Source organism: Oncorhynchus masou, chromosome 9 (genome assembly GCF_036934945.1).
Source record: "Oncorhynchus masou masou isolate Uvic2021 chromosome 9, UVic_Omas_1.1, whole genome shotgun sequence".
In the NCBI taxonomy this organism is placed as follows: Eukaryota; Metazoa; Chordata; class Actinopteri; order Salmoniformes; family Salmonidae; genus Oncorhynchus; species Oncorhynchus masou.
In genome coordinates this window covers 73,682,508-73,709,594 of record NC_088220.1, presented here as the reverse complement: position 1 = coordinate 73,709,594, position 27,087 = coordinate 73,682,508, and the positions used below count along the sequence as shown (strand labels likewise).

At 44.1% G+C, this 27,087-nt stretch overlaps 2 protein-coding genes across 5 annotated transcripts in view; both read left to right on the top strand.

The window, feature by feature from the left end:
• LOC135545084 (calsyntenin-2-like) overlaps positions 1–5,955 on the top strand; it is a 496,007-nt gene extending 490,052 nt beyond the window's left edge. Inside the window, exons 16-17 of the mRNA XM_064972725.1 lie at positions 54–238; positions 3,528–5,955. Of these exons, the coding sequence (XP_064828797.1) occupies positions 54–238; positions 3,528–3,722 (380 nt within the window). The 3' untranslated portion in view covers positions 3,723–5,955. The remainder of the gene's footprint in view (positions 1–53; positions 239–3,527) is intronic.
• An 11,494-nt stretch (positions 5,956–17,449) lies between these two features.
• The window catches only part of LOC135546618 (SPRY domain-containing SOCS box protein 4-like), a 45,730-nt gene continuing 36,092 nt past the window's right edge, over positions 17,450–27,087 (top strand). For 2 of the 4 annotated variants that reach the window (XM_064975188.1, XM_064975184.1), the window contains exon 1: positions 17,450–17,750. The gene's annotated coding sequence lies outside the window, so the exon portion shown is untranslated. Of the gene's footprint in view, positions 17,751–25,068; positions 26,512–27,087 lie in introns of those variants that run through there. The other 2 variants (XM_064975186.1, XM_064975187.1) reach the window with 2 other exon arrangements.

Below are 27,087 nucleotides of genomic sequence, written 5' to 3'. Positions count from 1 at the left end.
GCACCATTTACTTAACATACAGTATATTAACATGAACCTTCCTTACCCCCCAGGAGTCCCCAGTGCTGCCACAGTGGTGATAGTGATCTGTATCGCCGCCCTGGTGGTGGTGGTTGTGCTAGGCATCTACCGTATTCACCTGACACACCAACAGGAGGGCAGGAGCTCAGACACAACCAAAGAGAGAGAGCTGGTCTGGGATGACTCAGCGCTCAATATCACAGTCAATCCTATGGAGGTAAGGGGAAGAGGGGGACTGAAAACAGAACCGTGGGGGAGGAATAAAGGAAGGAAGGTGAGTGTTGTACGGCCCAGATGTTGGAACAGCCTTAAGTGCTGTCAGGATCAGGGGCAAAATACTGTCCAGTTTATTAACAGTGACAGGGGGTTCCAGGTGAATGACAAAATCCTATGAATAGTTACATCATCAACAAAGGTATTTACTAAATTAACAGACTCTCGAAGTACAGGTTTGAATAGACATCAAAAACCTAAGTCTCAATCAGGCCTACCCTGCCAAACCAACTTTAGTTGTGGTATACCAGGCTATGAACAGCCTCCCACACAGCTCACATACCAAACCAACTCTAGTTGTGGTATACCAGGCTATGAACAGCCTCCCACACAGCTCACATACCAAACCAACTGTATCAGGTTGGGGTATACCAGGCTATGAACAGGCTCCCACACAGCTCACATACCAAACCAACTGTATCAGGTTGGGGTATACCAGGCTATGAACAGCCTCCCACACAGCTCACATACCAAACCAACTGTAGCAGGTTGGCGTATACCAGGCTATGGACAGCCTCCCACACAGCTCACATACCAAACCAACTGTAGCAGGTTGGGGTATACCAGGCTATGGACAGCCTCCCACAAAGCTCACATACCAAACCAACTGTAGCAGGTTGGCGTATACCAGGCTATGAACAGCCTCCCACACAGCTCACATACCAAACCAACTGTATCAGGTTGGGGTATACCAGGCTATGAACAGCCTCCCACACAGCTCACATACCAAACCAACTGTATCAGGTTGGGGTATACCAGGCTATGAACAGCCTCCCACACAGCTCACATACCAAACCAACTGTATCAGGTTGGGGTATACCAGGCTATGAACAGCCTCCCACACAGCTCACATACCAAACCAACTGTAGCAGGTTGGGGTATACCAGGCTATGAACAGCCTCCCACACAGCTCACATACCAAACCAACTGTAGCAGGTTGGGGTATACCAGGCTATGAACAGCCTCCCACACAGCTCACATACCAAACCAACTGTAGCAGGTTGGGGTATACCAGGCTATGAACAGCCTCCCACACAGCTCACATACCAAACCAACTGTAGCAGGTTGGGGTATACCAGGCTATGAACAGCCTCCCACACAGCTCACATACCAAACCAACTGTAGCAGGTTGGGGTATACCAGGCTATGGACAGCCTCCCACACAGCTCACATACCAAACCAACTGTAGCAGGTTGGGGTATACCAGGCTATGAACAGCCTCCCACACAGATCACGTACCAAACCAACTGTAGCAGGTTGGGGTATACCAGGCTATGAACAGCCTCTCACACAGCTCACATACCAAACCAACTCTAGTTGTCGTATACCAGGCTATGAACAGCCTCCCACACAGCTCACATACCAAACCAACTGTAGCAGGTTGGGGTATACCAGGCTATGAACAGCCTCCCACACAGCTCACATACCAAACCAACTCTAGTTGTCGTATACCAGGCTATGAACAGCCTCCCACACAGCTCACATACCAAACCAACTCTAGTTGTCGTATACCAGGCTATGAACAGCCTCCCACACAGCTCACATACCAAACCAACTCTAGTTGTCGTATACCAGGCTATGAACAGCCTCCCACACAGCTCACATACCAAACCAACTGTATCAGGTTGGGGTATACCAGGCTATGGACAGCCTCCCACATAGCTCACATACCAAACCAACTGTAGCAGGTTGGCGTATACCAGGCTATGGACAGCCTCCCACATAGCTCACATACCAAACCAACTGTAGCAGGTTGGCATATACCAGGCTATGGACAGCCTCCCACATAGCTCACATACCAAACCAACTGTTTCAGGTTGGGGTATACCAGGCTATGAACAGCCTCCCACACAGATCACATACCAAACCAACTGTTTCAGGTTGGCGTATACCAGGCTATGAACAGCCTCCCACACAGCTCACATACCAAACCAACTGTTTCAGGTTGGGGTATACCAGGCTATGAACAGCCTCCCACATAGCTCACATACCAAACCAACTGTTTCAGGTTGGGGTATACCAGGCTATGAACAGCCTCCCACACAGATCACATACCAAACCAACTCTAGTTGTCGTATACCAGGCTATGGACAGCCTCCCACATAGCTCACATACCAAACCAACTGTTTCAGGTTGGGGTATACCAGGCTATGAACAGCCTCCCACACAGATCACATACCAAACCAACTCTAGTTGTCGTATACCAGGCTATGGACAGCCTCCCACATAGCTCACATACCAAACCAACTGTTTCAGGTTGGCGTATACCAGGCTATGGACAGCCTCCCACACAGATCACATACCAAACCAACTCTAGTTGTCGTATACCAGGCTATGAACAGCCTCCCACATAGCTCACATACCAGAGCTAGAACATCAATCATAATTCAATCATAATTACAGGCATCTTCATTACACCCACATTTACATTTGCGTAGCAAGTGTTCATGTCCAGCTGAACATGGCATCCACTTGGAGGTTTGAAAAAGGGTCAATTACTGCATTTAAAGATTAAACTGAAATGTGTCACAATGCAACGTGACCATTTCCTTGACACATATTTAGCCTTTCGCAACAGTGGCAAAGAAAGAAGATAACAACAGTATACCATTAGGATATATGATTTACTAGAAATATGGGGGGGAATGAACATGCTTGTCACACCCGGACCTTAGAGCCTTTTTATTTCTCTATTTGGTTAGGTCGGGGTGTGATTTGGGTGGGCATTCTAGTTCTTCTATTTCTTTATTGGTGGGTATGGTTCCCAATCAAAGGCAGCTGTCTATCGTTGTCTCTGATTGGGGATCATACTTTGGCTGCCCCTTTTCCCACCTTAGATTGTGGTATATTGTTTTTGCATAGTTGCTGTCTCGCCCTGCAGAACTTACGGTCGGTTTTGTATTTTGTTGTTTTGTTGGAGTTCAGTCCTCAAAATCATGAACACTTTCCACGCTGCGCTTTGGTTTCATTCATCTAACGACGAATGTAACAACACTAAACAATTTATGGGGAAGGGGAATTCAAACATTTGTGACGAGAGCTACTGAGTCAGTTTCATCACAGCATCTGAAATAGAGTGAGTAACTGAAGTTTAAGGGCAGAGGGACGAATGGCAGGGAAGAGGAGAGAAAGGGAGAAATGGGACATAGTGAAACAGAGTAGGATACACAAGGGCCACAGTAATCAGCTCCGGAACCTGTCACACACCTGTTGCCTCTCTGTGCCCCATGCAGAACTTCCAGGAGCCCCAGGGAGCTGAGGAAGAAGCCAGCGAAGTGGACGAGGAGGATGAGGAAGACGATGACATCACCAGCGCCGAGTCAAACGACAGCGAGGAGGAAGAGGAGGTCGTCCCAGGAGCTCTCAGTGTAAAACAGGGCAGCAAGAGGGGCCAGCTGGACTGGGATAACTCTACATTGACCTGCTGAATACAGTCACACATACACACTGACGCACACGCACACACAAACACTAATATATACACACACACACGCTGAGGCATCAACATACACACTACCATAAAATCAATTGTTTAATCATGAGAGACGACCTTAGATTTCTCAATTGAGTCAACATCTCCCCCTACTGGTGGAAATGGAAATGGTGATGAGAATAGAATGAGCACTAAAGTAATGCACACGTGTCAAACACACACACACACTCACTCACATACAAGCGAACAACTCCAGCCTGTACTCCATTTAAAAATACTCCTTTCCTTAATGTCAAATCATCTGGTGTTAACTAAAGGCTACAATGTGGTACTCCAATGCTGTAATACTATCTTGTGGTCCTGAGTCAGTAACACAGACCTCAAGCCCTAGTCCACAAGCTGACAGTTTATCTACTGTTTAATATTGAGACTGTGAAAAAACAACAAAACTAAATGTTAAAATACTCTATACAGCTGAAATTGCTCGTCAAACATCTGATTTCCACCTATTTTTTCAGGGCCTAAAATCTCATCTGAAAACCGGTGGTCCTATAGGTCGCCATGATCCTTTTTGATGGTTTCTTTCCCATAGGCACATAGTGGTACGGTCCAGTGAGATAGTTAAGATGGTACAGTCCAATATAGGGAAACTCCTTCAACCCTTACCATGTCATCTGTGTACAGTATATCATACCTTCTGTCCATTGCATCAAATTAAAATGTAAGGCATAACAAGAAAAAAATATTATTGCATTGATTTGCAGTATTTTAATACCTGAAAATATTTTGGAGGTTTGTTGCAATGGAATATATTTGATTTAATACTGCTTGTTTAATCCGGGATGAGGTGTCCAGGTGATTTTAAAGAGTTATGCCGGTCCCCAATGGCACTAAACAGTCTTTATTTGTTTTTCAATTGATGTGCTGTTGGAGATGTTGTACTTACCTGAGGCATAGTCATGCAGGTGCCACATTACAGAATGTTCAGAAATGTGTTGCATAGAACTGACACGTTTCTCTGTCATGCAAAACAATAACCATGTCAGCTCTGTGCATTTAAATTCTATCTTCAATATTGTGTATATACATTGCACACAACTGAATAAGCACCCAGGTGAAAGTTGGCTTTTTCTGTTCTGTTTCTTGGACACACCACAAGAGAGGAGGAACCTTGTAAATGTGTATATGTTCCTCTTACCTGTAGATACTAACTAGAGTAGGTGACCCCGCCCTGAACCTAGCAAGCCCCTCCCTCTTTTCTTCTGTATGTATGCACATAACCCCGCCCATGTCAATTAAATCTGTACATATTACACCAAACCCTGCCCTGCTCTCTGTGTTTGTATCTCTATGTTCAGTTCATTCTAAATGGCTATGCTTTCTGTCTGCTAAGACAGGCAAGTTAAACCAACTTAAGCCCAATTTAAACTGGTTAATGGACATGTATAAGGTCTTCTATCGTTCTGTAGTCAATACCAGCAACCCCCTTACCCCTATCTTACACAGTCTGCCTAATATAAAATGTTACTTTACCTGGCATGAGGAGAAATTGAAAGTTTCTATTTTCTACATTTGGGTATTTGACTGTGTGACCCTGCTTGATGTAATCCTTTCCAGGGATAGTCCTTCGGTTCTACCTGGGAGAACCCTGTCTTGAAGAGCCCGTGTATAGCTAGCTACAAGTTCATGTAAAGTGTTCAACAGTTGTGTAGGGTTATTACACCTGTGCTTGTGACGTGAGACCTTGTCCTCAACCTCCACCATGTTACTTTCAGCTCCTGAACCCCTCCCACACCTGTACTCCTACCCCCTTGGAACTTTTGCTAGTGTATAACTTTGGACCGTCCCCTCGCCCATACCCGGGCGCGAACCAGGGACCCTCTGCACACATCAACAACAGTCACCCACGAAGCATCGTTACCCATCGCTCCACAAAAGCCGCGGCTCTTGCAGAGCAAGGGGAACTACTACTTCAAGGTCTCGTTACCGATTGAAACGCTATTTAGCGCGCACCGCTAACGAAGCTAGCCGTTTATCGACCCTCCCCAATGTTCTCCCAGAGTTTGTTTTAGAGGTGGAAGGTGAAAATAAATATGAACCTTGTAAAATTGGTAAAAGCTTTTTTAGTTTTTCTTGACGTTTTCTTTGAACTGTTTTCTTAGTTTCCTTTGGATGGTCACTACAGCACTTTCTGTAAATGGACCAATAAAGAGTTGTTTTAGAATCTAGCTGTTTCTCTCGTTCATTCTGCAGTCACAGATCAATTTGTTCAATACAGAAAACAACTAGGGGGAAATAAAAATGGAGTGGGAAATACTCAGCAGCCGGGTCACTAGTTAGTCATATAGTTAAGACTATGGACATTTTAGGCTATGGCATTTCAAAGCTATGAAAGGTATTAGGCCCATCTAACCGTTTAAACTGAGGGCAATACTCAACACAGCATCTTCATTGCGAGAAGACGGATCACCTGCAACTTCTGATTTGAAAGTTCACATTTAATCCAATGTCTCCATCTAGTGGACATCTCTAGTGGTATGTTTGGTGGTGTTTTATCAACTTGTTTCTCACTGAGGAAATAGGCCATAGCGGACCCTATTATAGGGCTTGGAATTTCTTCGCGTTACGACATGATACGGCCGCCGCGGACGCTGTTATAATTACGTCATAGATGGCCGCAAGTTTACATCATAGTAAAACAGTTGAGATATCCCCGCAAGATTCACATTTCGATCACACACGTGCTGAAGAACGTAAGTGCCTCAGTAGCCCTCCACCTGCAATCCAATGAAAAATGCAAAGGAATTAATCAGAGTAGGCTAATTGTGTTAAAGTGTCAACATTGGGTAATTAAATATAAAGATCTCTATTAGAATGTGCAAGGAAATGTAAGCTAATAAGTCAAATATAAAGTAGGCTAGCCTAATGAGTGACATCTAATTATGACTTTGTTTTCTTTAGGATATCTCAGCACATAAAATACAACTAGGAATCACTTATCTAATACAATAATGCCTGGTACTGATTCTGAATCTGGCTGTTGGCCACGCTTGAGATCTTCAAAGAAGCGCTCCAACCCCAAAGCCAAACACACAGGAAAGGAGATAGGGTAAGAAACTGATTTTAAAAAGTCTAACAAGTACTGAAGTTGTGCCAAATATGATTTTTATGTTTGTATAGACAGGAATAACTGTTGTAGTTATCTGAAAATGGCTGGCGTAGTTGTGGAGGGAGGATATTGTACTGTAACAGTGATGATGTATGTAGGCTACAGCTACATTAGTATATTTCTCCAGCTCTCCCCTCTGAACCCTAAGCCTGCCTGTTACCCCTTCTAGCGCTCAGGATGCCCAGACCAAAGCTGAGCTAGACCCGATGACCCGCTCCCTGGCTCTCCACCTGTGCTGCCCAGCCTGTGACACTCTCCTCCTCCAGCCTGTGTCTCTGCCCTGTGGCCACTGCCTCTGCCAGCCCTGCCTGGAGGGCATCCGCAAGAAGCCCTCCAGCACCAAGGCCTCTGATGCCCAACAGACCCAGCCCTACTCCCAGTGCCCCAGTTGCCTGGTTCACTACTCCCTCCAGCCTGGCGGGACCTGGCCCTTCCCAGAGAATCTTCTTCTGGCCAACGTATCTGAACAGCTCCTAGAGAGGCTGGAGGGCCTGAGGCGGGTGAAGCAACCCAAAAACACCCGGGCCAAGGACACATCCCTGAGGGTGACCGCCTGCGGGATCTGCTCTAAGCAGCGCAAGGCCCAGAGCTACTGCCACACCTGTTGCCTCAACAACTGTGCCAAGTGCCTGAGAAAACTCCATGGCAACCGGGCATTCCAGGCCCACGTGCTGACAGAGCCTGTGGAGGGTGGGTGCCGCGATCCATGCCCCACCCACCACGACTGCTCCCTGTCCCACTGTTGCCTTGACGATGGAGCTCTGGGGTGCCAGGGGTGCATGGAACAGGGGCACCAGGGGCATGACGTGTCACCCGTCCACGAGGCCCGTGCCCGCAGGGAGGTGGGCATCCGCAATTCACTGGAGCAGGCTGAGAAGGGTAAGGTCACATCTACTGCTCTATTGTTTCTGAGACTCTTTATATAAGTTCCACTAAGGGCTGTTTTTCTTTGTATTCATTTTATGGATTTATGTTGTTAATTTGAAGTCTTAATGTTGCTGCACAAACAGCTTTGGTTCAGTTAATTAGCTTTCATAAGTGCAGCCAAAATCTACCAGAGTTCAGGTTTTACATCTTAATTACTGCAAGTAAAAAATACATTCTCCAAACCACATCTCTGTGAACCACAGTAATTGGTAGCCATTATGTCAAGCATCTTACTCCGTTGTGGCAATTGAGTAAACTCAAAGTAAATGAATTGAAAGTTAATTAATACAGGAAGTTAAGTTTGTATCAGATGTTTATTCCTGCCTTTGTCACGTGGCTGTAGTGAAGTCCCAGTGTGAAGCCGACATGGTGTCCATGGATCAGTTGAGGGCCCGAACGGGCACCGACGGTGCCGAGCTGAGACGCCGTGTGCGCGAGGGCTTCCTGTCTCTCCGTAATGTCCTGCTAGACCAGGAGGCGGCACTGCTCTCCCACCTGGACATCCTGACCTCCAGTACCTGCAGCGGTGCCAGGGACTTCCTCCAGACCTCTGCTCCACTCCTGGGCTCCCTGACTGGGCTGGAGGTGATCTCTGAGCAGGCCCTCCTGGAGCCCGACACCGTGGCCTTCCTGACTGGGGCCATGGCTCTGACCCAATGGCTGCAGAAGGTCAACGGGGACATCCACCGCCCTGCCCTGACTCTCCAGGAGGGGGAGCCCTTCAAGGGGGTGAAGATGGATTTTGACGCCCTCCTTAGAGACCTGCAGGGCCTTCTGGTGACCCATCTCCACTGGAAGAGCCCTGAAGTGGATGCAGTGGTTGCATCAGCGACCAGCGTGGAGTCAGACGTTTTGGAGGGGTGCTGCGAGGTGTTGCAGGTGCCATCCTGCCCAGGGACCCCCCACCGCACCCTGGCCCTGGCGGACTCCCCCTGAGCCCCCGGAACCCCAAGAGCCCCAGAAAGCTGGTGATGGAGGAACAGCTGGGCCTGTCGGCTGGGGACTGCAGCGATAAGGAGCGCCACCTGCTGCCCAGGCCCCCCATCATCTACCAGCACATCGTCAGCGGAGACACTGTGGAGGTACAGTTACACAGCAGCTAGGGACTTATTATAAACTTCAAATGTATTGTTTTATATCTATGTGAAGTTATCCAATATGATGATAACTCTATTTGTATGTGTAGATCTTCTGGATGCTGCCCATGGGCGAGGAGGTGGAGACCTTTGACATCCACTTCCAGGATGCTGTTACCGTGGGGATGGTCATGGAAGAGGGGAAGGGAGTGGTCCTGGTGGGGCTGAAGAACTGCAACCTGCAGACAGCCGGGCTCCACCTAGACACACACTACCTGTTCCGGGCACGCTCTGTCAACAGCCACGGGGCCGGGGAGTGGAGCTCCTCCTACAGAGTGAGTACAGTACTACATGACCAATGACATTCACTGACTGACTGTGAGGCCAATCCTATTTTAAGATACATTATATTACTGACAAATAACTTGAGGTGTGTTCATGTTATCATTGTTCCCAGGTGAACACCGAGCGCCAGGGAGACAAGGCCAAGGCAGCCGTGACACAGGAAATCTAACTCTTACAACAGGAAATGAAGAACCCACACATCATATGTCACTTACAATCTGTCTTTTCCACATACACTGCATTATCAGGCAGAAACATACACTGCATTATCAGGCAGAAACATACACTGCATTATCAGACAGAAACATACACTGCATTATCAGGCAGAAACATACACTGCATTATCATGCAGAAACATACACTGCATTATCAGGCAGAAACATACACTGCATTATCAGGCAGAAACATACACTGCATTATCAGGCAGAAACATACACTGCATTATCAGGCAGAAACATACATTGCATTATCAGGCAGAAACATACACTGCATTATCAGGCAGAAACATACATTTGCATAATAAAAAATAAAGCAAGCTACTTTGAAAAAGTGAGCTATTGAATTTTTTCACCAAACACAATGCTTTGTGGAATTTGTTCTTAACTAATAAATAATGGTTACATAGAATTACATTGTATTGACCACTTGACAATAGAAATTATAGTCTTTCGTCACGTCTCGGTGCCCAGTGCAAACAGCGGAAATCCTTCTTTAATCACCTATGAAACAAAACATTCATTAGTATCAGGCTAACGAGTCCTAGGTGACCCTCTAGTTATACAACAGTAAATAATGACATCCTATTACCCCCAGCAGCAGCCCTCTACTACTACAGCCCCACCACTCTCACGGACATGGTAATACACTCATTCTAATTAACTCACTTCAGAAAGTGCACTGTTTGGAAAAATCATGTAAGCTAAATGCTAATGAGTGGCTAGAGTGTGACGTACAGTAGGTGTTACACCGTGGTGTGTGTGTGTGTGTGTGTTGTTTGGCTAATTACTGGTCTGCCCGGTGAGTGGTTGGTTATATGAGGGTTGGTCTGGGTGATAGTCTAAGGTGATGGTGTTTGTGCTGTAATATGAGTCATCTGCTCCACTATGAGAGGCTGTTAACCTGCAATATCACACTTCATCTAGTGTGATATTGGCATCGCTCTATTTCTCTCTCTTTCTTTCTCTCTGTCTCCCTCACTCTCTCTTTCATTCACACACATTTACACAAGCAGCCCAATTCTGATATTTTCCCACTAATTGTTATTTTTCCCAATCAGATCAGCTGTTTTGCCAATAATTGGGCAAAAAAATCAGATTTGGGCTGCCTGTGTAAACACAGCCTTATAGTTCTGTCTTTCTCATCCACTTTTCTGTGTTCTTTGCTTAGGTGTACACATTGATCATAGTCATCCTTTCTATTCTCTTCAAAATCTACATACTGCATCATCTTATCATTTATCATCCTTATTATCATCGTTACCATCACCATTGTCTGTGAAAGAAAGATAAGAAAGAAAGATAAGATTTATGGCACAGTGTTATTTGAGGATTCATCAGAGATAATACTCTAATTTTACCTGATTGTGTGCTTACTGTAGGAATATGAGAAAGTGACTTGATTTGAAATGTTACAGTGCAGTAGGCCTGCTCCTCCTGGACAAGTACAATGTTACAGTACAGTAGGCCTGATCCTCCTGGACAAGTACAAAGTTACAGTGCAGTAGGCCTGATCCTCCTGGACAAATACACAGTTACAGTGCAGTAGGCCTGATCCTCCTGGACAAGTACAAAGTTACAGTGCAGTAGGTCTGCTCCTCCTGGACAAGTACAATGTTACAGTGCAGTAGGCCTGCTCCTCCTGGACAAGTACAATGTTACAGTGCAGTAGGCCTGCTCCTCCTGGACAAGTACAATGTTACAGTGCAGTAGGCCTGATCCTCATGGACAAGTACAATGTTACAGTGCTGTAGGCCTGATCCTCATGGACAAGTACAATGTTACAGTGCAGTAGGCCTGATCCTCCTGGACAAGTACAATGGTTTAAAATATCAGAAATTACCAGAATTGACCAAAAGATGGCAGCATAGATCCTACCAGCACCGGATCAGGTGAGTTTAGTATAACACGGTTTTGACCTTCATCAGAGTTTTTGCTGGTGATCATGATTGTATAATAACAGAGAGTAGCACACAAAGTCAGAGGAACTGGGACTCATGCCAAGCACAAATGACTTGCTTACATTTGAGGGCTGACGTCAGTACAAACACAGCAGGGGTGACGTTTGTGGACAGAGAGGGAGAATCTTAATTGTATACTCCTCGTGTCCTCTCTCCTCGCCTCCTTCTCAAAACCCATTGGATGAGAAAGCCAGAGGTCCCTCCCCTATGACTTTCTCCTCCAATGGGGTTTGAGAAGAAAGAGAGGAGAGAGGACGCCAGCAGTAGGCAATTGAGATTCTCCCATACAGTAAAGCCTGTGATCCTTTTGGCATAGTGACTCATTGTGAATTGATGCATGTGTTCGTTATAAGATTGTGTTTGTTTGTAAGGTCAGGATGCCATACAGTCATCCGAAGGTGTTGATGTTATCTGCAGAACACGCACAACACACACACACGCAGATAAACACACACAGCTGTAAGGGGTTTAGGCAATGTCACTGGTACCGCCTTCAGGCTGTGGGTTCCAATTATTCTTTGTGTGTGTGTGTGTGTGTGTGTGTGTGTGTGTGTGTGTGTGTGTGTGTGTGTGTGTGTGTGTGTGTGTGTGTGTGTGTGTGTGTGTGTGTGTGTGTGTGTGTGTGTGTGTGTGTGTGTGTGTGTGTGTGTGTGTGTGTGTATTAGAGTTGCTAATTTGAGATGAACCCTGAATAGGCAGTGGTTGACATTTGAAAAGGTTGAGATGGAGGGTGGGAGGGGTCTCACTCCTATTCTGACAAAATAATTGGTCCCCTTGTGCGGAATGGACAGAGGATAAAGCACTGAGACTCAAGCTTTTGCCCGAGCTAGTCCATAGCCCAATTATTGTAAAAATCAAATATATACCTATGCTTACAATATACTGTGGTAGGCAAAATGTATTGCCATGTCACTCAGTCTTTCTCTTTTCTTCTCTATCTCCTCCATCTCTCAACATCTGTTCTCAGTATGCAGTTATGCAAAACTCATATTTATTCAATAATAATAAGCGATAAGTAGGAGGTAGGAAAGGAAGCAGTGGGAGAGAGAGAAATGACAAGAGAGGGAGAGAGATGGCGAGAGAGAGAGCAATTGAGATGAAGTGAGAGAGAGAGAGAGAGAGAGAGAGAGAGAGAGAGAGAGAGAGAGAGAGAGAGAGAGACACACACACACATTTACACATTTAAATGCAAACAAAACACTCGCCCAAGAAAGTTCAGCACAGTGGAAGCAATATAGGCTGTTACTAATTTTCCTGGTTTTTAATGAGCAGAAAACATGGTGGCGTTTGACTGTCAATATATGATGATCAAATCAATCTGGTTTAGTGACACACCGGGTAGGAAATTATCACATTTGAGATGAGAAACACACTATGACATTTGAGATGAGAAACACACTATGACATTTGAGATGAGAAACACTATCACATTTGAGATGAGAAACACTATCACATTTGAGATGAGAAACACTATCACATTCGAGATCAGAAACACACTATCACATTTGAGATGAGAAACACTATCACATTTGAGATGAGAAACATTATCACATTTGAGATGAGAAACACTATCACATTTGAGATGAGAAACACTATCACATTTGAGATGAGAAACACATACAGTGCATTTGGAAAATATTCAGACCTCCTTGACTTTGTTCTAATTTTGTTACACTACAGCCTTATTCTGAAATGCATTAAATAAAACATTGTCTTCAATCTAGACACAATACCCCATAATATTTTTTTAACCAGAAATACCTTATTTACATAAGTATTCAGACCCTTTGCTAAGAGACTTGAAATTGAGTTCATCCTTTAGATGTTCCTACAACTTGATTGGAGTCCACCTGTGGTAAATTTAATTGATTGGACATGATTTAGAAAGGTACACCTGTCTATATAAAGGTCCCACAGTTGTCAGTGCATATCAGAGCAAAAACCAAGCCATGAGGTTGAAGGAATTGTCCGTAGAGCTCAGAGACAGGATTGTGTCGAGGCACAGATCTGTGGAAGAGTACCAAAAAATGTCTGCAGCACTGAAGGTCCCCAAGAACCCAGTGGCCTCCATCATTCTTAAATGGAACTGAGCAATCAGGGGAGAAGGACCTTGGTAAGGGAGGTGACCAATCTGGTCAATCTGACAGAGCTCCAGAGTTCCTCTGTGGAGATGGGAGAACCTTCCAGAAGGACAACCATCTCTGCAGCACTCCACCTTAATGGTAGAGTGGCCAGACGGAAGCCACTCCTCAGTGAAAGGCACAGCCCGCTTTGAGTTTGCCAAAAGGCACCTAAAGGACTCTCAGACCATGAGAAACAAGACTCTCTGGTCTGATGAAACCAAGATTGAACTCTTTGGCCTGAATGCCAAGTGTCATGTCTGGAGGAAACATGGCACCATCCCTTCAGTAAAGCATGGTGGTGGCAGCATCATGCTGTGGGGATGTTTTCAGCGGCAGGGACTGGGAGACTAGTCAGGATTGAGGGAAAGATGAACGGAGCAAAGTACAGAGATCCTTGATGAAAACCTGCTCCAGAGCACTCAGGACCTCAGACTAGGGTGAAGTCTCACCTTCCAACAGAACAATAACCCTAAGCACACAGCCAAACCAATGAAGGAGTGGCTTTGGGACAAGTATCTGAATGTCCTTGAGTGGCCCAGCCAGAGCCCAGACTTGAACCCAATCGAACATCTCTGGAGACCTGAAAATAGCTGTGCAGCGACGCTCCCCATCAACCCTCACAGAGCTTGAGAGGTGTGCCAAGCTTGTAGCGTCATACCGAGTTTTTTTTTATACATTTGCTAAAATATCTAAGAACCTGTTTTTGCTTTGTCATTATGAGGAAAAACATTTTTTAAATACATTTTAGAATAAGGTTGTAACGTAACAAAATGTGAATTTTTTTTTTCGGAATGCACTGTATACACACGTCTGTCTGTAGCTCACAGCACACACACACACACACAGTTGGTCTGTAGCTCACAGCACACACACACACACACAGTTGGTCTGTAGCTCACAGCACACGCACACACAGTCTGTCTGTAGCTCACAGACCCAGCAGAATGCTCACTAAGACATAAGCATCCAACTGATGATGATCATTCATAGCCTGAGAGAGATAGAGATAGAGAGAGAGAGAGCGGGAGTGAGGGGGAATGAGAGAAAGAAAGAGAGAGAAGGGGAGAGAAAGAGAGAGAGAGAGAGAGAGAGAGAGAGAGAGAGAGAGAGAGAGAGAGAGAGTAAGAGAATTTCCATAGTTCTATGAAAATGCTGAGCAGGCAGCTGTTAGTCAAGCGTCAGGTGTGTCAACAGCAATGAGAACACATCCATCTGGTAGTCTGACACACACACACACACACACACAATGATATGCAGACTGAGCACAGCACAGAATAAGCATACCCCAGGCACCATTTTAACCATTCTAAGGTTGAATGCAGTCAAGACGTTAAAAAATATGTATACCGTCGGGTGATCAATGGTAATGTGTATAATGACAAAATATAATCAATGTGGTTGTACAATGACTTGTGATCAATGGTGATGTTTAGTATTGGAAATGATTTCATGCTATTTCGATATCCTGTCCCTGAGGCCAGAATCAATAGGCCTTAAATCATAACGCCTATGTCTACTATCTGGTCTACCTTCATGTAGGCCTATCTTACTCTCTGTAGACCTATTAGGAGAAGAGCCTACAAGCATGTATTCAAGGCTATAGCTGTGTATGCCTTAGCCCTAGATCATAACTCTCCGTTCTATTCCATTACATAGAAGAGTCATTGGACAAAGGTGTCGTCTGAGGGGGGAGTTTTGTTAAGAGCCGCAACGCTCGGTCTGAACATTAATACACATCGCTTGTGGTACGGTTTTGGAAGCCTAAGGGCCTTATCTTTCATAATGGAAATCACAAAAAAGGGTTAGGGTTCCTACACTGCCATACTTCTATGTTACCAGGCTTGTTTACGGAAAACAGACAGAAGACAGAGTGGACCCCAAGTGCTAATTCTCTGTCTGCGTCTCTGAACACCTGTGTGTAAACATGTTGTCACTGAAGAATACTGTCAGCTGTGTTACATACAGTTAAAACAGTTAACAGTAAGTGTACATTGTGCATTTGTGAAATAGTTTGTGTGTGATATTAAAGTAGAGGGATTTATGTTTCTTGGGCTCCTGAGTGGCGCAGCAGTCTAAGGCATTGCATCTCAGTGCTAGAGGCGTCACTACAGACCCTGGATTGATCCCGGCTGTGACCTGTTGTCCCATAGGGCGGCGCACAATTGGCCCAGCGTCGTCGAGTGTTTGGACGGGGTAGACCGTCATTGTAAAATAAGAATTTGTTCTTAACTGATTTGCCTAGTTAAATAAATAAATAGAACCATACCGCAATTGAGAATTGATTTACTTTTAGATAGAGTATTTGGCTGTGTCATGCAGAGCAACAAATCTCTTTAGCAAAGAGATGTCTGTTGATTGTGGCCTGTATGATGTCCCACTCCTCTTCAAAGGCTGCAAAGTTGCTGGATATTGGCGGGAACTGGAACATGCTGTCGTACACGATCCAGAGCATTCTAAATATGCTCAATGGGTGACATGTCTGATGAGTATGCAGGCCATGGAAGAACTGGCAAATGTTCAGCTTCCAGGAATAGTGTACAGATCCTTGTGACATTAGGCCGTACATTATCATGCTGAAACATGAGGTAATGGTGGCGGATGAATGGCACGACAATTGGCCTCAGGATCTCGTCACGGTATCTCTGTGCATTCAAATTGCCATCAATAAAGTGCAATTGTGTTTGTTGTCTGTAGCTTATGCCTGTCCATACCATAACCCCACCGCCACCATGGGGCACTCTGTTCACAACGTTGACATCAGCAAACCATTTGCCCACACGACGCAATACATGCTGTCTGCCATCCACACTTCTCAGTGTGCCAGTGGCCATCGAAGGTGAGCATTTACCCACTGAAGTTGGCTACGACGCTGAACTGCAGTCAGGTCAAGACCCTGGTGAGGACGATGATCAAGCATATGATCTTTCCTAAGATGATTTCTGACAGTTTGTGCAGACATTCTTTTGTTGTGCTAACCCATAGTTTTATCATCTGTCCAGGTGGCTGGTCTCAGACGATCCCGCAGGTGAAGAAGCCAGATGTGGAGGTCCTGGGCTGGCATGGTTACACGTGGTCTGCGGTTGTGAGGCAGGTTGGACGTACTGCCAAATTCTCTAAAACGTTGTTTTATGGTAGAGAAATTAACATTAAATTGTCTGGCAACAGCTCTGGTGGCCATTCCTGCAGTCAGCATGCCAATTGTGCGCTCCCTCAAAACTTGAGACATCTGTGGCATTGTGTTGTGTGACAAACTGCACATTTTATAACTGTCCTTTTATTGTTCCCAGCACAAGGTGCACCTGTGTAATGAGAATACGGTTTAATCCGCTTCTTGATATGCAGGTGGATGGACTATCTTGGCAAAGGATAAATGCTCACTAACAGGGATGTTAACAAATGTGTGCACTAAATTTGAGAGAAATAAGCTTTTTGTGTGTATGGAACATTTCTGGGAACTTTTATTTCAGCTCATGAAACATGTGGCCAACACTTTATGTGGGGTAGCAGGGTAGCCTAGTGGTTAGAGAGTTGGACTTGTAACTGAAAGTTTGCAAATTCAAATCCCTGAGCTGACAAGGTACAAATCTGTCATTCTGCCCCTGAACAGGCAGGTAACCTAATGTTCCTAGGCCATCATTGAAAAGAAAAAGTTGTTCTTAATTGACTTGCCTAGTTAAATAAAGGTAACATTTAAAAAATATGTTACGTTTATATTTTTGTTCATTATATTTAGTTGCATTAAGGCTAGTTGCATAAAACTTTCAACTGTCTCTCTGATGTGTTGTCAAATTTAGACTAGGCATCTTATTCACTCCCCGAGGTCAGTGTTGAGTTGTATCGTTATATCACTGCTTCGAGAATCGGCAGACTTTAGGACGGCGAAAAGAAATGGCTCTGCTGGTGCCCTAGCCTTCACCTATTCCCGATCCTATCCCTCGAGCGACGTGGCCAATCAGTGTCTGTGTCAGCGACACATGAATGGTGATATCCAAGAAATGGAACAAAGAAGCCGCTCGTATCGAATTTCCGTTGATAGAGAAAATCCGCGGATGAAACAGCACCGAAGATTTGTTGTTACGGCTTGAGTGAAACCAAATGAATATCTTCGACGCAAAGTCCAACGGTTTTGGTTTGCTCAAGGAGGGAACTTGGTCTCGTGAGAGCTTTGTCGGTCGCCAGGCGAGGCTGTTGGCTACTACATTGGAACGTAAGTAAAAACAAATCTTGCCTGTTTCGTTTTATTGCGTCGAATATAATCATGTTTCAACACATTATATAGTGTTGTTCAATATGCTTTCTTCGCGATGTTTAGGACATTTGTCAATGTTTACAACTTTTTTTGGTACATGTTTTTATGACCGCACCGACTCAAACCGCATGAGAAGGCTAATTTAGGACTTGTTGAGAACAAGCGGAATCAAATTAAGTCTACTGGGAAGCGCGGCTTGGTAACTTGAGAAACTATAACTTGTCTTTGGCATCTAACGTTACTTGTAAAGGACGTTTTATTAATTCATCCCACCGTTTACAATAGCTTGGAAATTAATGACGAAAGATTAATACACTGATTAGAATGTTTTCGAAACGATATAATGAAAATGTTATGTGGCTGCAAGCAAATAAACCATTTCCAAACATGTTTATAGTTGACAACATGCAGTACATTCAGCACCTCATATTGTCAAGAACAGGGACACCGAATAGGCCACCGGAATTGTTACTTACATTAGGAGAGGAATTTTTTGCAGAAAATATTATGCCACTACTGTGGTGTACACATTTGCCTAACTCGCATGTCTGGTTTCAGTTTCAATTTGATTTCCCATTGTCACAGCGGAGTTTACGTCTGTGAGCGAGTCTACAGACGTGAGCAAACAGTAGAGAGATACAGTATTTTACAACGAATGTGGATTTGTCAAATCGGACGCCTATTCCAGTGTATCTGTTCCAGTTTGTTGGTGGTAAATGCTTTATTCCCTGGAGTAGTGGGTAACCACACCATCTAACTGGCATGGGCATTGTCCAGATGAAGTGTCTGATGACCGGGTACTGTGTGATGGACCTGTGGAGGAGCCAGTAATATAGATAATGCTTTGTCTTAATGTGTTTTAGTGGATGGTACATTAAACCTCTTTGCCACCAGAGTAGACCTTGCTTACTCATTTGACTAGGCTTACAACTAACCCATTAAATGGAAAACTATTACCATGTTATGGTGGTTGCATATAGGCCTAATCAATGAATTAATTCCCTGGGGTAGGAAGCAGTCCATATTTTATTTTCTGGTGTAGAACCATTCATGGCCCCCACACTCCAAATTATTGACATCTGGAGTTTGAACCCATGACCTCAGTCATGTTCATAGGTCACCTGACCCTGTAGCCACCAGGGTGGGCTACATCCATAGTGCATCATGACCACACAGATGCAGAGCTGGGATATTCATACTGTTGGATTTTTAGGGTGGACCAAATACAATGCTATTTCTCTGTAAACAATTAAGACTTTCAGCTTGCTTATAGAAAAGAGCACTCAACATGTGCTGCACTGACACAAATGGCTGATTGGTTAAAATAAATTGATAATAAGAATATTGTGGGAGCTGTACTGTTAGATTTCAGTGCAGCCTTGCATATTATTGACCATAACTTGTTGTTGAGAACTCATGTTATAGCTTTTCAACCTCTGCCATAGCTCATAATCCATGATATCTATCTAATAGAACACGGAGGGTTTTCTTTAATGGAAGCTTCTCTAATGTTCAACATGTAAATTGTGGTGTACCACAGGGCAGTTCTCTAGGCCCTCTACTCTTTTTGAAAATATTTTTACCAATTACCTGCCATTGGCATTCAACAAAGCCTGTGTCCGTGTAGGCTGATTCAACCCTATACACGTCTGCAACCATAATTAGTAAAATCACAGCAACCCTAAACAGAGTTGCAGTCAGTTTTAGAATGGGTGGCCACTAATATACTGGTCCCCCAACATTTCTAAAACTAAGAGCATTGTATTGGGTACAAATCATTCCCTAAGTTCTAGACCTAAGCTGAATCTGGTAATGAATGGTGTGGCTGTTGATACTAAATTACTTGCAGTTACTTTAGATTGTAAAGCGTCATGGTCAAAACATATTGATTCAGTGGTTGTAAAGTTGGGGATAAGTGTGTCTGCGATAAAGAGATGCTCAGATTTTTTGACACCACACTCCACAAAGCAAGTCCTGCAGGGAAACATACAGTATTATACATAATAATGATGGCATGGAACTCCCATCTCATATAGCGCAAGTGAACAGCTAATTTGGTTTAAAAAAACAATAAAGCAACACCTCACGGCATATCTCTTCCCCATGTGACCTACTTTTTGTGTGTATGTATACAGTTGATGTCGAAGTTTACATACACCTTAGCCAAATGCATTTAAACTCAGTTTTTCACAATTCCTGACATTTAATCCTAGTGTAAATTCCCTGTCTTAGGTCAGTTAGGATCAACACATTATTTTAAGAATGTGAAATGTCAGAATAATAGAATAAATAATTATTTATTTCAGCTTTTATTTCTTTTATCACATTCCCATTGGGTCAGAAGTTTACATACACTCAGTTAGTATTTGGTAGCATTGCATTTAAATTGTTTAACTTGGGTCAAATGTTTCGTGTAGCCTTCCACAAGCTTCCCACTGACAGAGCTGGTGCAACTGAGTCAGGTTTGTTGGCATCCTTGCTCGCGCATGCTTTTTCAGTTCTGCCCACAAATTTTCTATAGGATTGAGGTCAGGGCTTTGTGGTGGCCACTCCAATACCTTGACTTTGTGGTCCTTAAACCATTTTTCCACAACTTTGGAAGTATGTTTGGGGTCATTGTCCATTTGGAAGACCCATTTGTGACCAAGCTTTAACTTCCTGACTGATGTGGTATCAATATATCCATTTAATTGTCCTACCTCATGATGCCATCTATTTTGTGAAGTGCACCAATCCCTCCTGCAGCACTGCACCCCCACAACATGATGCTGCCACCCCCGTGCTTCACGGTTGGGATGGTGTTCTTCATCTTGCAAGCCTTCCCCTTTTTCCTCCAAACTTCTTCCTTGCCGAGCGGCCTTTCAGCTTATGTTAATATAGGACTCATTTTACTGTGGATATAGATACTTTTGTACCGGTTTCCTCCAGCATCTTCACAAGGTCCTTTGCTGTTCTCGGATTGATTTGCACTTTTCGCACCAAAGTACGTTCATCTATAGGAGACAGAACAAGTCTCCTTCCTGAGCGATATGAAGACTGCGTGGTCCCATGGTGTTTATGCTTCCATGCTATTGCTCCCAAGGATAAACTAGACTTGTGGAGGTCAACTATTTTTTTGAGGTCTTGGCTGATTTCTTTTGATTTTCCCATGATGTCAAGCAAGGAGGCACAGAGTTGAAAGGTAGGCCTTGAAATACATCGCCAGGTACACCTCCAATTGACTCAAATGTTGTCAATTAGCCTTTTCAGAAGCTTATAAAGCCATGACATCAATTTCTGGAATTTTCCAGGGTGTTTATTGTCACAGTCAACTTAATGTATGTAAACTTCTGACCCACTGGAATTGTGATACAGTGAAATAATTTGTCTGTAAACAATTGTTGGAAAAATTACTTGTCATGCATGAAGTAGATGTCCTAACCGACTTGGCAAAACTATAGTTTGTTAACAAGAAATTTGGAGTGGTTGAAAAATTAGTTTTAATGACTCCAACCTAAGTGTATGTAAACTTCCGACTTCAACTGTACTCTTGTTCTCACTCAATCTTTCTTTTCTTCTCCCTCTCACTCTTTCTAGTCTTCTCTCTTTTTACCCCCCTGCCTTCTATGTCTCACAAGTGTGATGAGGTATTTTTATAGAAGTTAAGTGACTGTCCAGAGTCTTGACACACCAGCACTAGTCCCATCGACTGTGCCTGTCCCGTAATCCATTGCCCCCCCCCCCACCCAGGGTCAGGGAGGGTCATGTTGCCACTATGCCAGTGCTGCTGAGTCAGTCAAATGGTAATGTTTTTAAATATCCCATTAAAAGTGATCGGTCACTAAATGAAACACTGGGCTGTAAGGGACAGTTTAAAGTCCTCATGTTCCCACGGTTATATTATATAGTCACTAGTAGTTTTAATTAATTTAATTGATCAAGTTGCGGCATGACTCAAGTGTTCATATACTGTCCAAGGGCGTTCTAATCCGTTTTGGACTCACTTGGGCTTCACCTTTAGTAGATGTGTCTCGATCAAAGGTCATTTGCTTTTCCATAGCCACTTTTGTACTATAGTTATAGTCTGCTCTTTCTAATGTCACTTGTGTCTAGGGCTGTTACCATGACCATATTACTGCCACTCCGGCGGTCGAGTTATGACGAGAGTCAAATTCCATGTGACCGTTTAGTCACGGTATTTAGGCTTCTCTAAGCTCTGCTGCTGATGGTCATTAGTAGCCTACCAAACTTGCTAACTGCCTGGTACACAGCACTCTACTGTTCTTCTATTCACTCTGACATCATGACAGCCTATGCAATTGCATTAAAGGTTTTGATGGCCTCTATCAAAAAGAGGATCCCATCAGCTTTCTATTGGCTGGGCCTACTATTTATCTTAACTTTTCTAATATTAAGCACATTGCTAAGCTTTACAACGGGAGTATAGCCTACATGCCCCTGTTCCATGATAATGGTCTATTCGAAATCAAAACATATTTCACATGTTATTTTGTATATTTAAAGACCTTAATAGTCCGATGGGTGACAATATTAGCCTAGTATAGAACAGGAAGCCCTGCAAACTGTTAGCTCCCAATTCACTGCTTAATTGACCACCGTTTGATCCAAAACGGATGTTCGTCAGGTCTTTTTGATCGGACGTAGATCCGTTTGGGATGGAAACGTTGTCAGTAAAGTGGTGAATTGGGAGCTTTAACAGTGTGCGGGCCTTGTTCTATGCTAGTATTCTTTATTAGCCCAGCACCTATGTTTTTAAGGATGTGCGTATGACCACAAACCTTTCTAGTGACAATATTAGCCTTATCAATTATCACTTGTGAATGATGCTGATGTTGCAACTTTTTCAAATCCTTGTCGCAAACCTCATGTAGCCTTGCCCATAGGCCTATATGTTTTGAAAAGGTTTGTCACAACTAGTGGCCAAGTAACTTCTCGAAATGAAGCACATTAATCAGCATAATAAATGCTGTAGAGCCTAACTGGCATACATAGTTTCAAGTTTGGGCAAAATCATTTTCACAGAAGGACAAGTTGACCAATAGAATAGGTCAACTTTTCTACTATAGGGGATAGTAGTGACATAGGCTAGTGCTTTTGCTGTTTGTTACGCCTACTCTTTTTGGCTGACAAAGTATAATTCTATTCAGCCCAAGGGCACAATGTCTACTTTGGCTACAAAATGCATGGATTTTTTTTAAGGGGTATTATGGCCTCACAAGGGGAATTTAAGGCCTGGTGACAATATTATCAAGTGCTTGTGAAATTGTGAAAGAAGCATGTGCAGCTTGAACAAGAAACACATCGGAGCTCATGCCTTTCATGTGACTTTCTATATATCATTAGTCCCACCATGCAGCCTTGTAATGTACTGAAAATCCAAACCTATAGCTGCATAAATAACTAAATTAAGTAGTGCTTTCGGGAAAAGTATAAATTGTTACGTTACAGCCTTATTCTAAAATGTATTACATTTTTTGTCATGAATCTACACACTACATAACAACGAAGCAAAAACAGCTTTTTAGAAAAATATTTGTATAAAACACATTTACATAAGTATTCAGACCCTTTACTCAGTACTTTGTTGAAGCACCTTTGGCAGCGACTACCGCCTCAAGTCTTTTTGGGAATGACTCTACAAACTTGATACACCTTTTATTTGGGGAGTTTCTCCCATTCGTCTCTGCAGATAATCTCAAGCGTCGCTGCACAGCTATTTTCAGGTCTCAACAGAGATGTTTGATTGGGTTCAAGTCCGGGCTCTGGCTGAGCCACTCAAGGACATTCAGAGACTTGTGACGAAGCCACTCCTGCATTATCTTGGCTGTGTGCTTAAGATCGTTGTCCTGTTGGAAGGTGAACCGTCTCCCCAGTCTGAGAACCTGCTCAGGTGCCTTGGTGGAAGAGTGGGGTAACATCTCACAGCAAGAACTGGTGCAGTCCATGAGGAGGAGATGCACTGCAGTACTTAATGCAGATGCTGGCCACACAAGATACCCCCCCTTGTTCAGGGACACATGTCACTATCAGAAATTGTGGAACTTGTTCAGTTTGTCTCAGTTGTTGAATCTTATGTTCATACAAATATTTACACAAGTTTGCTGAAAATAAACTCAGATTTTCTCTAATTTTTCTGGTCTTTGATATTCTAAAAACAGCCTTAATACAAATATATTACTCCCATTTGTATCCAGGTGTGTTAGTGTAGAAGTCAGTTGGCAGGCTCTTTTGATGGTAATCTTGATGTACAGCATGTTCACCTCTGTTCCCCCTAAATCATATCAGACCAGACAGGGCATGCAAAGACCACTGATATGGTTTTGCATGAGTCTGAACTAAAGGAGAGGAGAGCAGGAAAGCACAGTTTGACTGAAATGGAAAATGGGGAGCAGGATACAGGGAAATGTACCTCGGGGGAGAGACGAGGAGAGGGGGCTGGAGGGAGAGACATGGGAGTAAGACTGGGGATCAAATTGATCTGACAGTGAGAGAATTATTTAAAATGACTGATAGCAATTTCCCTCAAGTCTTTTTTTATTTTATCAATTAGTTTATCACGAGTAGCTGCCTAAAAGATAATAGAAATGGTTGAGTTTGGGAACGATGGTAGCAATTGATAGTGAGTGAGAGCCCTGGGCAGTTTCTGAGAAATATGTATGATTGTCCTCGTGTCTGACAGATCAACGCGTTCCCTATTTGCATTACAGAGAAATAGAGTAGCATAAAAGACCACTTGGGTCCAGCCAACTCTAACACAAAGCACTGCCCCCAAAGAAAACATCTGTGTTCTTTCTGTCACATGCTGTTCAGATCAAGCCCTAGTCCCCAGTGACATGTATCTGGAAGGATGGGAGTTCTGTAATGTTCTAATAATCTTGTATGGCATTAATTGGGTTTTCCCACCAAGTTGGTCTTTCAGTTTAGTTCAGCGGATGGTCAGGTTCACCGTAGTCTTATAGGTCGAGAGATCGCTGTGTCATGTCACTAAATCACGCACCAGGAAGTATTCCTTCCAGTATGTTAGTGAGACCTCACCCCAGCTGCTGCTTTTTCTCATCTGTTTTACAGTCTGTTCTATCTGGCATGCAAAGTGTTGTACCCGTTGCCTGGGTCACACAGGGCAGTGTCTCTGGACTGCTATCCACAGACAGGCACACAAAGATAACTCTCACCCTGACTGACCTGCTCAGAATAGTCAGTCACGCATCACTTCCCCCTTCTCATCTCAGCCTAATGGAACAGCAGGACTTGAAATTAACGCTTGTCCTCTTGCCAGGAGATTCCAGGAGAGCTACTGGGGGTTCCAGGAGAGCTACTGGGGGTTCCAGCCCTGCATGAACACATGACATTGTAAAAGATGAGCTGCTCAACAGGACCTTGATAAGCTGACCAAAATCCTGCACATCCAGTAGTTTTCCAGATGGAGACAGCACGGAGAACGGCGGCTCGACGCGACGGCACGGCACACGACACGACGGCTGTTGCTTCTCCTGTTAGGCTATGCTTGCTTGGCAGCAGTAGACTCAGTCTAGGCCTTCCCAGCAGGTTTGACATGACAGTGGTCCCTGCACAGTGAGTCTTGTTGACCAGAACATGACAGTGACTGAACACTACTTCCCATAGTCCCCCTTAGCACCGGCGTACGCTGAACAATACACAAGTCCTTCAGTGTTCAGTCAATCACCGGCCAGCTAGTAATGACAGTAATGCAGAGACTAGTAATGGAGAGCCTGAAAATGTTATTCTTTGTACCTGACTGAGTCTTTAAGAGTCAACACTAGGGTTGTACATTTTGAGGAATATTCGGAGGTGGAAACTTTCTGTGGGATTTAACGGGAATATATGCACATTAATATAATTTCAATGTAGGTGTTTTCTTGCATTGGATATATTTACCATATCATATGGAGACAAACATTTTGCCTTATCATACGTATACTTAATTGCAAATGATTAAATCCTTCCAATAGAAATACAACTATTTAGTTATGAATTGACCTTTTAAATGAGTTGACTCTTCACATGGGATAATTTCACTGAACACTGAAAGGGAATATTGAATGATCCACAATGATCCATCGCATCTCCCAAAAATGTTTTCAACAAACATCTGCAAAATGATAGTCTAGAAACTAAAGCTTTGGTTGTCTTCCCTTCAGGCTTCCATGTCTTCTCCCTGGACCTCCTCAATGTCCACCTCTTGAACATCAGACTCTGAGGCCTCATCTTTACTGTCATTTTCCAACCTTGTTCAGGATGGCTTGTTGTCAGGCTCAAAAAGCCTCATTTGCCCCGGATGTCCACCAATATTTCAATCTTTGTATTGTTCAGCCTGTTGCATGCTTTGTGTGTGTGTTCCCAAACAAGGACCAGTTGCACTCTGAGATGGCTGATGTTGGTGGGATTTGGATGGAGGCAACAGGGGAAAGGGCCTCCGATCCCTTCCACCAGGTGGCTGATGCGACGTGTTGGCACGACTGCCATATTGCATCTCCGTCCCAAAGCCCTTTCTTGGAAGTGTCAAGAACCTTGCCCTCATCCAGGCCAAGGTGGCGAGACATGTTAGTGATGACACCATAGGCCTTGTTGATCTCTGCACCAGACAGGATTCTCTTGCCAGCATACTTGGGGTCCAACATGTACGCTGCGGTGTATATGGGCTTCAGGCAGAAGTCTTCAGAACTGCAGTTTCTACTTGGAGCAACAGTGAAGTTGGCAGGTTAGTACGGTTTTCTTCTCTTACATCTGCAAGCAGAGTCTGAACATGAAACAGGATGACATTGTCTCCCTCAATCCGTGCAATGGCTACTGCTGTAATTTACAGGCTGCTTACCACTCTCTCCCAAAATACATCATCCAGGAGGATCCTCTTGATGGGGCTGTCCATATCTGCAGACTGTAATATGGCCATTTCTTGGAGGGACACCTTCCCTTCCAGGAGACCGCCAAACATGACAACATCACCCCAACGGGTGTTGCTGGGCACCCAGCAACAGACACATCTTCTTGGTGGTGCTCTTATTCTTGTCAATTTTCTTGGTGAGGTAGATTGCTGCTATAATTTGATGACCCTTCACACACCTAACCATTTCCTTGGCTCTCTTGTAGAGTGTATCCATTGTTATCTGTGCCATGATGACCTTGAGGAGCAGATTCAATGCATGATTAGCACAGCCAATGGGTGTGATTTGAGGGTAGGACTCCTCCACTTTAGACCAAGCAGCCTTCATGTTTGCAGCATTGTCTGTCACCAGTGCAAATACCTTGTGGTCCAAGGTCATTGACTGCCTTCAGT